Genomic DNA, 17999 nt, shown 5'->3' on the forward strand with positions numbered 1-17999 from the left:
TCGAGGACCGATATTGCTGGTTGGAGGAGTACTGACGGTATCCCTGTTGGTTGTAAGGTTGGTACCGATTAGATTGGTAAGAGGAACGTTGCTGTTGAAAGTGTCCTCTGGATCCTCGGCCACGAAAGGACTGATAACGGCCTTGCTGTAATGATCCCAAGGATCTAGCAGTATCGGTATCTGCTTTTATCCCCTGCAACGCCTCATCGATCTGTTTACCAAAGAGGCTTTCGCCATCAAATGGCATGTCCAAGATTTTAGACTGGACCTCCGGCCGAAAGGATGTCGCTTTGAGCCATCCTTGCCTCCGTAGGGTTACCGCCCCAGCCATCTGGCGAAAGGCTATAGACGCTATGTCCATTGCCACGTCTATGGACTCCGACGCTGCTCTGGCTCCATCCTGCAGGATGGTAGTCGCCTCCTCTTTCTTGTCCTCCGGAAGGTGCGACAGGAATGGTGCAATGTCAGACCACATCTGTCTATTGAAGTGGCTCAGAAGGGCCATTGCGTTGGTTGCTTTGATGGAAGCTGCTGCCATGACTGCAAAACGTTTACCTATGCCGTCCATCTTCTTGCCCTCCTTATCGGGGGGCGCCACACATGTTGCCATTGGGTTCTTGGAGCGCTTCTGCGCTGCTTGAGTCACAACCGAGTCCGGTAGAGGATGACCAATAAGTCATGCTGGAGCCGTCTCTATAGCGCGATACTTTTTGTCCAACTAGGGTATGGATGCTGGGACTGAGGCTGGATTCTTCATCAGTTTGAGTCCTTCATCCCAGATATGGTCAATAATTGGTATGGCTCTTACCGACTTCCTGGAGGACTCCTTGAAGTCGTAAAGGAAACATTCGCTTTCCTTGATTGGCATAGTAAGCTTGAATCTTTTAGCCGCTTTTTCCATCAAATCGTGAAAACTGGCTATGTCCTCTGGTGGAGAGCTTGATTGAGGCAAAGGTGACACCGGGGACGTTGGAGCAATATATTGGTCCCATTCATCTCCAACCCCCTCATCCTGAGGAATTTCCCCTTCCTCCTCTTGATCGTCCTGATCAGAATCATTTAAGTCATCACGAATTGTAATAACTTTTTGGACCTCCATCCGAGGAGGAGGAGGCAGCTGAGTTAGGGGTGTCTCTTTTGCAGGTTGAGAGACTTTCTCAGCGGCCGCGGAAGCATTATCTTCCTGAAGGCTACGGTAATAGCTATTGATCATGCTTCTTAGGTCTGATATTAAAGAAATAGGCACCGACATGGCCTCTTCCCGCACAGGCGTATCCACTTCCTCTTCATCATCATAGTGATAGGCCTGGTGAAATGACTTGTATCTCATCTGGCCTTTGACCCGCCGATCTGTAAAAGTGAAGTGCTCCTGGGCCTCTTGGTGGTCTTCGTCATCGGAATCCTGATGTTTAATATGGAGCTGCGAAGGACTGTAAGCAACACCAAAGGATCCTTCCTCCTCTGATTCCTGGCAATCCAGAATGGTAGAGGGCAGTAGAGGTGAAATCTTCGGCGTGGAAAACTCCCCCTTTTTTGCTTGTCAACGCTCCCGTCGACGGAGCAATCCTCTATATGGAAATATAGGTTGAAGTTATCTTTGTTAGAGATGGACGGGGCCGTCGACGCAACAATTATCTGCATCGTCGACGGGATACTTGTCAACGAAGATCTTGCAGTCGACGAAGGTCTGGCACTCACCATCGACGGAGTCATCGTCATCGTAGCTGTCGTCGAGGTCGTCGACGGCCTCTTCGGCGATCTGACTGGAATTTCAGCAGATTTCGTCGACGGAAGCGACAACGGAGCATTTTTTTCTGAGGAAGGCTTGAGAGGAGTTGGAGGGAGTGAAGTAGAAGGTTCACCTTCCTTAGTTTTTCCTGCTTTTTGTTTCCTCACATCTCCCTTTTCCTCAGATGTCCCTCTTTTTTGTTTCTTAGAGGTGTGTCCCTTGGATTCTCCCTCAGACTCTGAGTCTTGAGTTTTCCTTTTCTGAAGCCATAATAAGAGGCGCGCTTCTCTATCCTTCAGTGTTTTGGCAGAGAAGGTCCGGCAATACTTGCAGTCCTTAGGAATATGCTTAGGGTACAACCAGTACAAGCACTCCTTGTGAGGATCTTCAGAAAACAGTCTGGCCTTGCCACAGGACCTGCAAGCTCTGAAAAGGCTCTTCTTGGAGCTTTCAGGCATTTTGAATGAAATGATGCTTGATAATAAGAGAACAGTACCTGTCTTCCAACTGTGAAAGGTCAAAAGTTCAGTGAAGAGAGAATAAACTGAGCAGAGCTCAGGAAGACTCCTCACACAAAGGCGGTTGGAAATCTGAGGTATGGTGGCTCTGCTGGGAATGGTGTAGGCTGGTGCAGGCAACATAATAAGGAAGAGAGGTTGCCTAGTGGTTTCACTGCTCTATGGCTTCCAGGCAGTTTTTTCTTCTACTGCTATGGTTATTATTTACCGGGAGACTCCCACAATGATGACGGGGAAGATACAAGCATGTGAATCTATGAAAGATTGAATACTGGAGACACACGAGCGCCATGAAAGGGATAGCGAAGCCCACTGGAATCGTGCGACAATGTTGGATCAAATTAAGGATGGGTGACTGATTTATGCTGCAAGAAAAGGCAATCATGTGACATAATGTGGCACTTTGTATGGCATTATTTTTCACAATTTAACACACAGTTAAGCAGTCTGGGCAAAGCCTGCAGCTTATTAGTAGCAGTTTAGAATCTGAATACAGCTCTCAGCACTTAAAGGCCACCCGTTAAACATTACAAAAGGTCTGCAACTGAAAGGTGGTAGGCCTTCGTGCACAGCTTGCGGTCATAGATCCGCAGATTACCTCCATCAATGGACCGGAAGCAATAATCCTCTGAGACGGTCCTTCCATCGCCTCCTGATTCTCTTCTCCGTTTCTTGGGCTTCTTGCTCTTGTCTGAGGGGGTTGATGTGCTCTGGAAAAGGGACCACAAGCGAGTTGTAACAACAACGTAGTCTTCAGCTCTCATACCACTAAAATACTAGGACCTTAAAATGATTGAAACTACTTGTTGCTGTTTCAGGGGAGGAGCACGAAAATCAGCTGTATAAAAAAGGGAGGAGTGGAAAAAAAACAGGGGAGAGAAAAAAGCAGACCCCAGCAAGGAAGAAAGTTCGGTGCACCCTTGAAAAGGCTGCTCTGTCGAACATGCGAAACAATGGACGCAATGTTAAAGTCGATCTCACTGCCTCTCCTGATAGTTTGGGTATACTGTGAATCATCTGGAGATGCCTGCAGCGGTCCCTCAATGTCCTAGACTCTCAACAGACAGGACTCCATGGTAGAGCTGACGAGGGCTCGCCACTATGGGATGCGCACCTGAGCACGCATCTTTGCGCATAGCCATGTGCCCAGAAGGCCTTTGTTTGGTTCTAGAGCCTTCTTTGCCTTCAGGATGAGGCCGAGTTTCGGTCTTCATAGTCTGTTATTTCCTGTAGCAGCGAAAACAAGACTAGTTGTATTTTGAAAATTAGCCGGGTCACTTGTGAGAAAGCCACTGGCCCTGTATCTTATTAACATCCTGTGAGAAAGTGGCTCTATATATACTCGACCAAAGTAAGGTACAGTGTGTATAGAGTCCACCGACCCCAGAGGTATAACAGAGGTTAAAGTCAGGGCTGACCTTACTCTCTAAAGTGGTAGCTTGGTCGAGCAGTAAGGCAGTACCAGAGGGCAGTGTAAGGCATTTGTTGTACACACTCAGTCAGCAAAAGGTTTCACACACTCAAGGACTGAACTTCAGACCAATTGTTTTTATATCAAAAGATATAGTAATTTTTTTTTTAGAACCAACAGGTATAAAAATATACTTTTCTCAATAATAAGTGATCTCAGATATTTACTTTGCAGAAAGTTAATGACTTTGTAAACACAATAGTTACAGGGGTTGCAGTAGGCAACACAGTTCTAACACAATTTAGCATTGGCCTCAATGTTTTTTTTTACACAATTACAGTTGATTACTTTGTAGATTACTTTTTTGAGTCCAGGTGTGGATCCTAGATTCAGTCCTGGGGTCTTAGCTGGAAACAGTTTAGTAAAAACGTTTTGTTATTCTAATGATTTTTAAGGAATAAAAAGTTATTCTAAAAGTTCACACTTAGAAACTTTTCAGTGAAAATCTGGCAATGTTATCCAATGGGAAAAAATTCAGGTTGCAGGTAAAGTAGGTTCTCGTTACTTTTGTAATTCAGTACTGGGTTCCTAGGTCCAGCACTGGGATCTCTACTTGAGACAGATAAGTAATTACGTTTCAGTAGCTAGTACGATTTTTAAAGAATCTTTCAAGTTTTTAAAAGTAGACACTTAGAAGAAATTTCACAGAAAAGCAGACAATGGATTCCTATGGAGAAAATTAAGGTCACTAGTAAACCCGGTTAGGATTACTTTTGCAGTTCAGTACTGGGCTACAAGATCCAGTACTGGCTTCTCTCCTGATCACAGGTGAGTACTTCGTGATTCGGCTGATTTTATAGGAATATTTTAAGTTTTCAAAACCTCACACTTAGAAGATTTTTTGAGTCAAACCAGTCAATGTTATCCAATGGCAGGTAAGTGAGTTACCGGTTTCGAGGTGACTACTCGACTGGTGAAGTTAAGGTTCTGGGCATAGACTCATGGGTCCCCCAGGGTCAGGTAGGTACGGTTGGTTCACCCTCAGCGGCACAGAGGCAGCAGGTGCATAGGTAGTTAGGCCCAATGTTAACCAAAGAGGAGCAGGGGGCCTTCGGGTGGTGGCTGCTGGCCAGCAGGCCACGCGGCTGGGAGAGCTGGGCTCCTCGTCACTTGCTCAGGGCAAATGGGGAAGTAGAACAGGACAAAGGTTGCACGGCCTGAGGCACTTGGGCGGCTGGCTGCAGGGTGCTTTTGAGTCGTCGGGCCCTCAATGTTATTCAATGGGAAAGGTAAAAAGGGAACAAAGGCTGCAGACTCGGGGACAATGATTCTTCAGGTGCGACCACCACTTCGAGAGGTAAGTTGGGATCCTGGAGAAGAGGTAGGTACCCCAAAGGAAGGCGCAGGGAGCCGCAGGGTGCAGGGGTGTCTTTAGGTGTCGGGAAATCTTACCCTCAGCTGGTCGCGGTTGGAGGGGTCCCTGGTTTTGAGGCTGCAGGCATCGTCTGCATCGTTGAGGAGGGTCTTTCGGCACTGGACTTCCGGTCCCAGTCGCCAGGGGGATGTCCTCGTGGTCTTGGATCACTCGGGCACGGGCTGGGCTTGGCGGGTGCAGAGTGGGTAGGTCTTGAGCTTCCTGGCTGGCACTAGGGGGTTGGTTGTTGAAGCAGAGCCTCTGCTGATGGGAGTGCCAGTTTTTAAGAGGGTCAAGGCAGGCAGGTCCTCCGGGTGTCCCAAGGTTGCTGTCCGCAGGAGTCGCCTGGAGTAGGCAGGAGCAGGTTCCAGGATCAACAGGCCGGTAGGGCTGGGGCTAAGTTAGTTGGGGGTCGTCCTGTTGTGAGCAGCTGCACGGCGGGTCTTCTTCTTGATCTTTTCTTTTCGGGATCTGAGGAACGAAGGTTCTGGGGGCCCCTAAATACAAAGTTTAGGGGCATTGCAGGTAGGGCAAGGGCAGAGACCAAAAGGTCCCTGTCCTGGGGTGGGTACACCCCCCAGCCTGCTCCTCTCCTGTGGGAGGGGGGGCAGACGCCCAGCTGTGATTGGGCAGGGCTCCACATCTTCAAGATGGCCGGAGCCCGGGGTTGTGCCTCATCTCGCCTCTCCCACCTGAGGGCTGGGGTTGGCACATGCTGGCACACCCCCCTTCCTGACGAAGGCTTTCCCGCCAGTCTTCCTTCCAGAGTGGGGGTCAGAACTGGTGGGGGCCAGTTGCTGAGTACAGAAAGTGTCCTGGGGAAGCTCACAGAGGAGGCATGCCTTTGAAGCTTCCCCCTGCCCATCCTGGGGGAGGAGACCTAGCACCTCGCCCAGGATGTGCATTATTGCAGGCCCAGGAGAGCGGGGGCTCTCCACCCAGGGGTCCAGCAACATGTCTGCTGTGTGGCAGCCGCTGCAGCCCCTCAGCCCAGACGTGGATTGTAGGTTTGGTTTCAGGGGGCATTTCCAAGATGCTCTCTGTGGTGCATTTTACATTAAATCCCACACTGGCATCAGTGCGGGTTTAATGTGCGGAGAAGTTTGATACCAAACTTGTCAGTCTTCAGTGTAGCCATTATGGTGCTGTGGAGTTCGTAATGTCGACCTCCCAGCACCATATACTCTTAATAGCATTACTGCACTTACAGTGCCCAGGAATGGCCCTGGGTACTGTAGGGGCACAGGGCTCATGCACCTGTGCCCACACCACTGGCATAGGGCACCTAGCTAGAGGGGTGACTGATGTATGCCAGGGCAGTGGGTCTTGTGGGCATGGCACACAGGGATGTAAACCATGTCGACTCTTTGTTTAGTCCTGTACTTAGACACTTAGCCTGCCAAGGCAGTGAGTGGTTGTCAGGGTACAGGGCCCCTAAGGGTGGCACAATAGGTGCTGCAGTCCTTAGGGGCCTTCTCTGGTCACCATGCCCTGGGTACCTAGGGTACCATTTACTGGGGGCTGACAGGTGGCCAGAGATGCCAATTGGGTTTTAGTTTCAACACAGTTTTAGGGCAGGAACACAGGCCATCGGTACCTGGTTGGCAGGAGCCCAGGGCACACACAGTCAAAGCACATCAGCAGTTCAGCAAAAAGTGGGGGCACACCAATACAAGAAAGATGGCACTTTCTCACACATCCATCCTGGGACAGCGAGAAGGAACTGCTTGTACATGTAACAGCGGCACATCTGAATGAATATATTCTAACACGGAGATACACACATCTCTGGTGGCAGCGAACAACATCTGGTAGGCTTCCCTTTCCATCATGCACAGACCAGACTTAAGCTTGAGCTTCATGAATGTGTTGGGGATTTATCAAACTGTGGCCTTTGATACATTTTATAAAAGCCCTCAAGAGTGGCCCTCGTCTCCAAGTCACAACCGTTTGCCAAACAAAGGTGGAATCATTTGAGGACTGCAGAGGGTTTCTTGACGTTCCTTAATGAAGACCCTTCCGTAGTCACTGGGAGCTCCTACTACACTGACGACCCCAAGAAGGAAACCACCTGCAAGGTCAGCGTGTCCCTCATCAACCACACAGGAATCCGTGGGCACAGGAGCCTCCTGTTGAAGCCCGTCTGAGCCGACACAAGTAGCTCCAGCCCTTACAGGGCTCTTTCTTGTTGAGGGCCACGTGGACATCTTTCTGCAAGCAGGAAATTACCCGTGAGTTGAGAAGAGTTGTAAACCACCACTCTCAGGCATCGGGGGATGACTGTGATAGAAGGCGTGGAAAGATCAGAGTACCTGGCTAGGTAGAGTGGTTTGGAAACCCACCACAAGAACATCAAGTTAAGCTATTAAATGCCATGTGTTTTGAAATGTAGCTGTAACATCCGAGTTAAATTGTCTGCATGGAAGAGGTGGCCCTGCTGCTTTGGCAAGTGGAGTTCACGGCTTTTCCAGTCCTTCACCTTCTGGGATGAGGTCAGTGTTGCCACTATCTGCCATAAAAGGAAACTGCAAACCAAGAATTAAACCCGAGACGTGTCCTGCTGAAGATGCTCCTCAGTGTCGAGAGCCCACACTTCCAGGCACTGCGCCAGATGTGTACAAGAGGAGGTGAACGCGGCACATCATCCGTTGTGCTGACGTAGCAACGAGCTTGACCAGTGACTAACACGTCCCTGGAGTAGGCATACAACTGGATACATCAGATGGTAGGGGTAGCAGAACGGACATCACACACAGCAAGTGACTAATGACCTTTGATCCTGAATAAAATGACGTGAAGGCATAGGATGTTGGCTGTGATTATAGCTCTACAGCTATTTTAATTTGTGATCATTTGAAAGGAAATACAGAACCACATCGTTCGGAGTGGCTTAGAGATCGCTCTAGTTCTGAAACCCTCAGGTTAATAAAAAGAGTCATAAATGAAACACAAATATACACATCTATAGAGATCCTCTGGGTCAGTTTCTTCGTCCATTGCTATGTTCAGCAGTCATTCACATTTTGTTTCTACCCACTGCAGTGTACAGCATGGAGCCGTGGGTGAGCGAAATTGCATCCACTGGCTGCCGTGTGCTGTGGGTGTTTCAACTGGGCCGGGAGGTTACAGAAATTCCAAGCCAATAGCTCTTTCTTTCGCTACTAAGAATTATATTGTTCAGTGACTACATTGACATCAACAAGAGTTTCTGTACCTGTTCTAAGTACACTTGCCTGCTAGGATGGATCCTTACTATGTTATTCATGTTGAATGCGATTGTTATTTTTTAATTCAAAATTCATATTGCAAGCATATGTCACCAAGTTTAGGCAGCATTTTTTTCTTCTTTTTTTCCCCGTGGCATTTCCTTTAAATAATAATTAAAAAAAATCTCATCACCTTGCTTTGCCAATGCTTTTTTCCTATGTAATGTAACAACCTGGGGTTGTCACACGCACAGGAATGTTGTCAAAATACGAAAGGACAAATGGCCACCTCTACCTTTAACTCACTGTACCCTCTATAGAACGTCGACACGGACGTGGACAATCAATCGGAACACTGGCCCTTTAATGATGACTGGCAATACCAGTGGGAGGAGTCACGTCAGGACACGGAGACGTCTTATTCCAGGTAGAACGAATCAGGTGTGTGTTTATTCACCCGGAGGGAGGAGACGGAAGAGCGGAGCGGAGACGGAGAGAGAGACGAAGCAGAGCGGAGTTTGGAAACGTGTGACGAGAGGAGACCGGGAGTCGTTGAAGAGGAGGTGGAGGACGAGAAGCCAGGAAGCCACCGACACCACGAGCCGCCCAGCCATACACCCGCGGGAGGTGAATGGCTCAGCCAGGTACGAGACAAACTCAGGGGCTGGGTCAAACGTAAAACAGCTAGTACCGATTAATCCTGTGATATCCCCACCCGGTCTTGGTGTACCCTTCCCCGAGCACTAATATCCCTCACGCCGGCAATAGTTACGTGTGTTTCACCGGTAGTGTGGTCCTCACTCCCTTACCCTATGAGCCAGTGGACAGAGCAAACAGATCACTGATACATACTATCTTTTCCCCTGTTCTCTTAACGAGCGGCAAGACGGAGACCGAAGAGCCTATTCCGCGGAGAAGACTCGACAGGGAGCATAGAACATCGGCGGCGGAATCTGGGATCAGAAAGACCGCGAGAAGTCGTTCTCCAAGGGCAAAGATAACAACTAAGAAGAAAAGCTCAGACTCGTTGTATACTAAAATAAAACCCACGAAAACTAAGATCAGTGTGTTGCCTATTCATCCCGCACCCGTAACAGTTATGAAGTGTGCTGAATGCATTTATTTTAGTTAGTATAGTCTTCCATCTACTGGAAGTAAACTGTGCATATCAGGGCTTTATTTACCTTCTGCTCTTGACACTTCTGTCACCTGAGATCGAAGGGGGCGCAGTTGGGACCTTCTGGTGATCACTAAATTACATTTCTGCATGATCAGAATAAAAGTATAGAGATCATCGCCGTCACCCACCTTTGGACTGTCTCCAAGGAAGACGCTGCAGTTGGGGGCACCGCATCTACACACAGCCTTATTGTTACCAATGCATTCCAAGTTGTAGTTATAGGTGAGCTCCACTCCTAAATGGAACAAAAATACACATTTGCAATTTACACATTTTCAAAAACTTGCTAACATCAGTATTCTTTCACCATGAAGGATTTCTCATTGAAACTAGTCTCAAATTACAAAACAATAAAAGGGAAAAGGAATATGGTAAGGTGACATCTCCAACAAGCATTGTTCAGCATAATCCTTGCTCGCTTAATGAAGCCTCGCCTGCGTACTATGGAGACGCGCATAATACGAGCTAAAGAGCTGCAGCTGTTCAGCGTCCACACAGGCACTCACACCCAGACAACCCATGCCTGCTCAGCTGTCGGCTTAAAGTTTTCAAAGCGATTCGTGTGGGGCTTGTTCTCTCTCACGCACAGCAGCTGTCAGATGTGATTTCCTCCCTGGGCAAGAGGAAGTTGCAAATCTTCTCCCCAAGGAGGAAGAGGGAAGGTAGGAGGGATGGGTGTGGGCTGAGGTTAGGAGACTATGGGGGTAGGTGGAGCAAGTGTCCAGCTGGAGGTGGCAGCTCCTGCCCCTGGTGTTATCCCTGTATGAGCCTCTGTTGTGCTCCCTGCTGGCTCACTAGTGGTAAACCTGTGCTTCCTCCGTTAGGAGTGGTGGGATTGTTTGGGCCAGTTGGCATTTGGCCCCCACAAATCCCTAACTGCCAACACCCTAAACTCCAACTGCCACTCTCCTTGTTTGCAGGCAACCTAGGCTTAGGCGCGCTTGTGGGCAGTGTGCACCACCAGGAAGACGGGTAGAGACTGTCTTCTAATACATGTTGGGTCGCTGGGAGACCGTTTCAATTTCTTTTCGGCCCGAAAGGAGAGTACCTGGCCTGACAGGCTCCTTGAAATTATCACAAGCAGAAAACAGCACACCCACGAGCACGGAAGGAATTGGACAGGGAGATTAGATTTGGACAGCATCTTCAGGAAAATCTGGTGACGGGCGTGGCCTGACGCAGATGGAGTGAACAGCACTGCTCTGAGCTCCTCGTGGAAAGGCCCAATCTGGCACCATCTTGACCCCTTACACACAGGTTTGGGCCTTAAACCCAGAACGAGCATGGCTGCGATAACAATACCTTACTGAACGACGCCTCCTCAACTGTGCAGCTCTGGTATACTGCGGAAATTGGCCTTGAACAGCAGCCCCGTGGACCAAGATGGTGATGCTCGACCGGGGTGGCCAAGGGTATAGCGGAGTGGCTGAGGAGACTTTTGAATGGGAGAGCCCCTACTCAAGAGCCGCCTGCCCTCGAAAAAAATGACTAGAGAAAAAGTGCAGCGTCTGGAATTTGATCCAGGTCAGCAGATTGCAGCGGCTCAGATGGCAGAGTTCCCGAGGCCGGGGAACAGGGGCCTAGCGCACGAAGGACTGCAACTCCCCTTGGAGGTGAGATGGACTGGACGGGATGAGGACCGGACACCACCTTGTTGCCGGAAGCACTGACCCAGCCGAGAAGACGGCCTACACCTCCGAGCAGGTGTCTCTGTGCATAACGATCTCACATGTGAGCAGCCTGGCATGTCGGAGGGAAGCGAGATCCGCAGGCCTCCCGCGGGGCTGAACAGAGGTGCAACAGAGCTGAGCACTGAACCAGAATCGCAAGCGAGGAGAGGGAGTGCCAGTAGCAAGGACGTGGGAGGAGGGACACCCACCCACTTTGGGAGATCAATTAGCAGAGGCCCCTGACATACGAGAGGGCTCATGGAGCCGAGGGCATCTGTGTGACGACTGGGGACCACACTGTATGGCGGGATTAGCCCTGCACCATAAAAACCTGCTGCATAGTCTATAAACGCCCGCTCACTTCAACACTTTGCGATGCGAGAAGCTTAGAGCAGATGCTTGCCCGCTTCCTTCTGGTACACCAAACAGGCGACAGCAGGTTTGAAAGTGCAGCCCGGCCTGAGGCGCATCACCGACCTGTACCCACTTGCGGTGGATGGCCCATGACCTACGAGGAATTTTCTCTGCATAGCACTTGACCGACAGATTAGGAGCCGCATGTACAGACCTGGCAGAGGCCACAGAGCTGGACAATAGAGGAGGCGGAAAGGCCCGCCTATATTGCTCAGCAAGCCCTGACCCCAAGCATCCAGAATCCCTGGGACACTTAAACGAACACCAGTGGTGCTGAGACCACAGCCCCCAGTGCACTATAGAGAATAGGACCCTGAACAACCCTGGAGAGAAACAGATGACACAAACTAGAACCTGTGCTGCATAACAAGTACGCGCCCTGCAAGAGCTGAAATCCTGAAGAAAATGTCAAGTGCTCCAGAAGGAAAGAACCAGGCCAAGGAGAGTCGGGCACGGCGCCATCTGTGAGGAGGGCTGCGCCATCAACAGCGAGGCCTGCAAACGACCCCACAATGCTGGATATACTGCAAGCCATAACTGCATCTCGGGAAGCTTCGGAACTTAAAGTTGACACTATTGGCACAGACCTTAACTTGTCTAAGAACGACCATAAGAAACTGGCATAGAAAGTGACCAATAATGAGCGTACACTAGCCGATCTCTCCCCAGCTAAGAACATGATGCAGAAGCGCTTGCAAATTATGTAATCTAAAGTGCAGACACTGGAGAATAGAGCAGAGGATGCCGAAATTTGCTCACACCGCAACTACATCGGAGAAGTGGGCCTGCCGGAGAAAATTGAAGACACAAATGCAGAACAATACATGGAGCAATGGCTGCGTACAGCATCAGCCCCTGAAGGCTTGTCTGCGTTCTTTGATCAGGACTGAGTGCACCAAGTTCCGGCCAGACCTCCCCAATCTGGCGCTCCGCCGCGACCAATAGTGGCAAGACTTCTTTTCTACAAGGAACGTGATTGCATGCTGGCGCAGGCACGCAGGAAAGGAGAGCTAAAGGTCAACAATGCGACTGTGTGCATCTACCAAGACTTTTTCAGGGAGGTCGAGAGACAAAGAGCCTCCTATCAAGAGGTCAAAAAGAAACTGCAGCAGCTGCCCCTCCAAAATGCAATGCTCTTCCTGGCGCAGCTAAGAGTAGTGACCCTGAGTGGGGCGCAGTCCTTCCAATCCCTGCAGGAAAAATGGGTCTGGCTGAAGACCCAAAATGAGCCAAAGTCTGACATTGAAAGTGGAGGGTGGCATCACCACGCAAGAGCTCCAGAAACAAACGACCGCTGCAGAGCCTGGCAGAGCCTGGCAGTGCCCTCTCATGCAGAAGCTCGGCTGGGATGCCGGAGAGCGATGGAGGTCGTAGCCGAAATAAGTGGACGTAAGACTAGCCAGGAGACACCAGAAAAAATTTAAATGTAAATGTAAAAATGTAAATTGATACTTGTATAGCGCACTACTCACCGCAAGGGTCTTAAGGCGCTTGTACGAATACCGCTGTGGAACCCATCCTGGCTTTCCCTGTGAGGTGTCCACTCCTGGGCACCCCCAAGGTGGAGGCAAGGCATCCTTAGCGTTGTGGGGGCCGTTGTGGAGATTAAGCAAGCTATTGCCTAGAGTTGCAGAGTGGGACTCCATGATTGGAATAGGCACCGAGTCGAGAATGATCAGGTCAGTGGAATTTTGAGCCCAAGACCCGCCGAGGCGGGGAATTGAACCCTGGTCCCGGGCTCGAAGTCTGCATCAGGGTCTGCCTCTCTAACCATTGAGCCACATTTCAGAACAGGGATCCTTCCCTCTGGACTCTGAATCAGACCCTGAATCCAATGTGTCGGAGGATTCCAGCCTGGAGCTGTCCAAGGTCACACTGCGAGGGGTGAATACAGCTCAGAGAAGCTAAGACAGGGCTGAGAAATATAGAGGTGGCCAGATCCTGGGAACCAAGATATAAACAACAGGGGGAGAGAGAGAGTCAGTGGATTCAGTCTCCCTTAGTACTGCGAACAAACAAAATGGAATCCACTCAAAGTGGTGGTGGTCCCTAAAGTGATGGGGAACACACAGTGTTGTTTTAAATGCCCCTCACACACCAACAGGCCCCTTGGTGTCATGCTTCATCATCGGGGCCTTCGCACCCCTCTACGGGATGCGGCGTGCTACGACTCACGACTACGTAGGAGCACTAGTTAGTGAACTATGTGAGGGGGTGTGTTTCTAAATAAAAGTGTGAGTGAGGTGAAGTAAAAAGTGAGTTACTTAAAAAATACCTGGCACGTAGGTGAAAAAATATATTTTATTAAGTCCTCGGCTGGTATTATTAAAAGAAAGTGCAAAGCGGGGTTGTAAATATACGTGTTAGGGTATTACAACCACTTCAGTGTGTCAACATGTTTCGGAGCTCATGGGCTCCTTCTTCAGGACAAGGATAAGCACATATCCTCACCTTACTCACATGTAGATATAAAAGTGTTTAGTTAAAAATTTACAACAATGTGTAATGTACCTAACAATGTTTTATGTGTAGGTGAGGTTTTTGTTGCGCCCAATTGGCGTTGAAGAGAACCTGTGAAAGAGAAAACACAATAAACACAATAGTCTAAAGTTCAGGAACTGAGGAAAAACACTGTTTCTCTCAGTGTCTTTAGGGTAATTAGTAGAACCCAAATTAAGGTCCAGAGAACCCTATGAAAAGTAAAACATTCAAAAACATTTTTTTTTTAAAAAAGGAACACACTCAGTAAAATACAATACAGCCATACATTTACAATATTGAGACATTCCCTCATTAGATTGGAAAAAGAGGGAAAAAGGTAAAGAAAGACAGGATTTAAAGCTTACTTATTGTTCTCAAAATCAAAGCCTCATGAGCCTATGCGTAGTATTGGGGGATCCTTCCTTACTATTCAGTAAAGCAACCTGTAAAGTGTTAATTTGAGGGTCTTAGTTGGTTCAAAAACACAAACCATATAAAGCACCCAACTAGTGCTAGTTTCTACAAGGTTACTCACTGTTACTGCAAAGCTAGTCGCCTGCCTTCCCCTCAACGCTGCTCCGAGGAAGTGAGCGTTTGGAAAAGCCAGTGCCCGATTTATACTATCCTAACTAGCAATTAGTGAGGTTAATTGAATAATTGGACTCGGAAACCAGCCCAAATACGGCAATACTCAGGATCATAGATCCGGAATTGCGCGCCCGCCTATGTTCTCGGAGTCTGGTAAGAGCCGCGCACGCGTGTTGGGAGTAGTGCCCTCGTTAACGCGCATGCGTGGACAACGCGCATGCGCGAAGCTTTTCCTTCGTTCGGGTTTAGAACCGGCGAGAAACACAGCGCAATTGCGCCTGTGCAGTGCTCGCTGTTCTGATCTAAAAGCGCTGTCTACAAGTATTTACAAAAAAGGGAGCATGCGGAATACTTGCAAAATTAATCTTGAAATGGACAGGCACATTGGCAGGCAGAAAAGTAATTAAGTCCTGAACTAAACAGGCACATTGGTGGTCCGAAAAGTATATAAGAGTATCATGAAACATATCTAGACACTCAAAACCTGAAATTTCGAAATGGGCAAAATAAGTCTATTCAATAGTGAGATAAAAAAGCAGATGTTGCTACAGTAAAAGGCAAGGAGGTTCAGGATAACCACCTAAGGAGGTCGCCAGTGATAGTTATTGAGGCCAGGTAGTTAGAACCATCTCATACTTCGTAGTTCTGGCATTATATAATTCATTTTAATTGGTTCCATGGAATGGAGTCATTGAGGCCAGCGGTATCGATCCCAAGACGGAACACCCACCGTTGTTCTTTTTGTTGTATATTTGATCACATGTCCATGTGGAAAAGAGTATGTGGGAATGACAACAAGACCGGTAAAAGTAAGAATTAATGAGCACAAAAGCAATATTTGGTGCAAAAAGTCTACAACAAAAATGTCAGCCCACTTTCTGGAAAAACAACACTGTGCCAACGAAGTACATTGGACAGTGATCGAACAGTTACCTTCAGAGGTAGGCCTTTTGGAAAAAGAACAACGGTGGGTGTTCCGTCTTGGGATCGATACCGCTGGCCTCAATGACTCCATTCCATGGAGCCAATTAAAATGAATTATATAATGCCAGAACTACGAAGTATGAGATGGTTCTAACTACCTGGCCTCAATAACTATCACTGGCGACCTCCTTAGGTGGTTATCCTGAACCTCCTTGCCTTTTCCTGTAGCAACATCTGCTTTTTTATCTCACTATTGAATAGACTTATTCTGCCCATTTCGAAATTTCGGTTTTGAGTGTCTAGATATGTTTCATGATACTCTTATATACTTTTCCGACCACCAATGTGCCTGTTTAGTTCAGGACTTAATTACTTTTCTGCCTGCCAATGTGCCTGTCCATTTCAAGATTAATTTTGCAAGTATTCCGCATGCTCCCTTTTTTGTAAATACTTGTAGACAGCGCTTTTAGATCAGAACAGCGAGCACTGCACAGGCGCAATCGCGCTGTGTTTCTCGCCGGTTCTAAACCCGAACGAAGGAAAAGCTTCGCGCATGCGCGTTGTCCACGCATGCGCGTTAACGAGGGCACTACTCCCAACACGCGTGCGCGGCTCTTACCAGACTCCGAGAACATAGGCGGGCGCGCAATTCCGGATCTATGATCCTGAGTATTGCCGTATTTGGGCTGGTTTCCGAGTCCAATTATTCAATTAACCTCACTAATTGCTAGTTAGGATAGTATAAATCGGGCACTGGCTTTTCCAAACGCTCACTTCCTCGGAGCAGCGTTGAGGGGAAGGCAGGCGACTAGCTTTGCAGTAACAGTGAGTAACCTTGTAGAAACTAGCACTAGTTGGGTGCTTTATATGGTTTGTGTTTTTGAACCAACTAAGACCCTCAAATTAACACTTTACAGGTTGCTTTACTGAATAGTAAGGAAGGATCCCCCAATACTACGCATAGGCTCATGAGTCTTTGATTTTGAGAACAATAAGTAAGCTTTAAATCCTGTCTTTCTTTACCTTTTTCCCTCTTTTTCCAATCTAATGAGGGAATGTCTCAATATTGTAAATGTATGGCTGTATTGTATTTTACTGAGTGTGTTCCTTTTTAAAAAAAAAAATGTTTTTGAATGTTTTACTTTTCATAGGGTTCTCTGGACCTTAATTTGGGTTCTACTAATTACCCTAAAGACACTGAAAGAAACAGTGTTTTTCCTCAGTTCCTGAACTTTAGACTATTGTGTTTATTGTGTTTTCTCTTTCACAGGTTCTCTTCAACGCCAATTGGGCGCAACAAAAACCTCACCTACACATAAAACATTGTTAGGTACATTACACATTGTTGTAAATTTTTAACTAAACACTTTTATATCTACATGTGAGTAAGGTGAGGATATGTGCTTATCCTTGTCCTGAAGAAGGAGCCCCTGAGCTCCGAAACATGTTGACACACTGAAGTGGTTGTAATACCCTAACACGTATATTTACAACCCCGCTTTGCACTTTCTTTTAATAATACCAGCCGAGAACTTAATAAAATATATTTTTTCACCTACGTGCCAGGTATTTTTTAAGTAACTCACTTTTTACTTCACCTCACTCACACTTTTATTTAGAAACACACCCCCTCACATAGTTCACTACTTAGTGCTCCTAAGTAGTCGTGAGTCGTAGCACGCCGCATCCCGTAGAGGGGTGCGAAGGCCCCGATGATGAAGCATGACACCAAGGGGCCTGTTGGTGTGTGAGGGGCATTTAAAACAACACTGTGTGTTCCCCATCACTTTAGGGACCACCACCACTTTGAGTGGATTCCATTTTGTTTGTTCGCAGATCCTGGGAACCTCCATTACATGACTTAACAGACCTTGACACAGAGACCTAAGAGGGAGCGCTTGCAGAACTGGAAAGAGCAGCCTCCACGATGGACACATAGCCACTATTCGAGCTACACATGCAGAGCCCCTAGTCAAGTCAAGTCAAGTCAAATAATTTATATAGCGCGCTACATACCCAGAGGGTCTAAAGGCGCTTGAGGAAGGGTGGGGAATTCTATGTCAGGACCGGAGGCTTCAGATTATGCTATATCTTCCTTCGCTTTATTAACATAAAGAACCCACAGCAGCTTAGGAAAAGATATAATAAGAACAAAAAATGCTTTAAACATAAAGCATTGACGTAATGTTCAACAAAAAATCAACAACAACTCCCAAGAGTCTCTTTGTTATAATCATAGTCCACAGTCCTTTGTCACTGTTCATCATCCCTATATAACCGGACTTCCCATCATCTTCCTCCTCTTTCTTCGCTGCTCCCGCAGCCAGATAAGTGCTTTTCTATTTGTCTTCTTGTATTGTGCTTGTGTCTTGCGGTCTTTGGGGACTCCTTGCATGGTTTATTTCCTTTCAGAGTCCCCTAGTTGCGGGAACGTTCTGCCGTTCCTACGCGACTTTTTTCCCAC

The 17999-nt window shown here is 47.9% G+C and overlaps 1 protein-coding gene across 20 annotated transcripts in view; it reads right to left on the minus strand.

Annotated features, from left to right (window-relative positions):
- The window catches only part of LOC147725800 (uncharacterized), a 652895-nt gene that overhangs the window by 201536 nt on the left and 433360 nt on the right, over positions 1-17999 (minus strand). For 15 of the 20 annotated variants that reach the window (XM_086959950.1, XM_086959967.1, XM_086959953.1 and 12 more), the window contains 2 exons: positions 9587-9693; positions 2846-2957 (listed from right to left, as the gene is read on the minus strand). In XM_086959950.1, the coding sequence (XP_086816076.1) occupies positions 2846-2957; positions 9587-9693 (219 nt within the window). The remainder of the gene's footprint in view (positions 1-2845; positions 2958-9586; positions 9694-17999) is intronic. The other 5 variants (XM_086959961.1, XM_086959964.1, XM_086959962.1 and 2 more) reach the window with 1 other exon arrangement.

This window comes from Lissotriton vulgaris, chromosome 3_1, assembly GCF_964263255.1.
Source record: "Lissotriton vulgaris chromosome 3_1, aLisVul1.2, whole genome shotgun sequence".
NCBI classification, from domain to species: Eukaryota; Metazoa; Chordata; class Amphibia; order Caudata; family Salamandridae; genus Lissotriton; species Lissotriton vulgaris.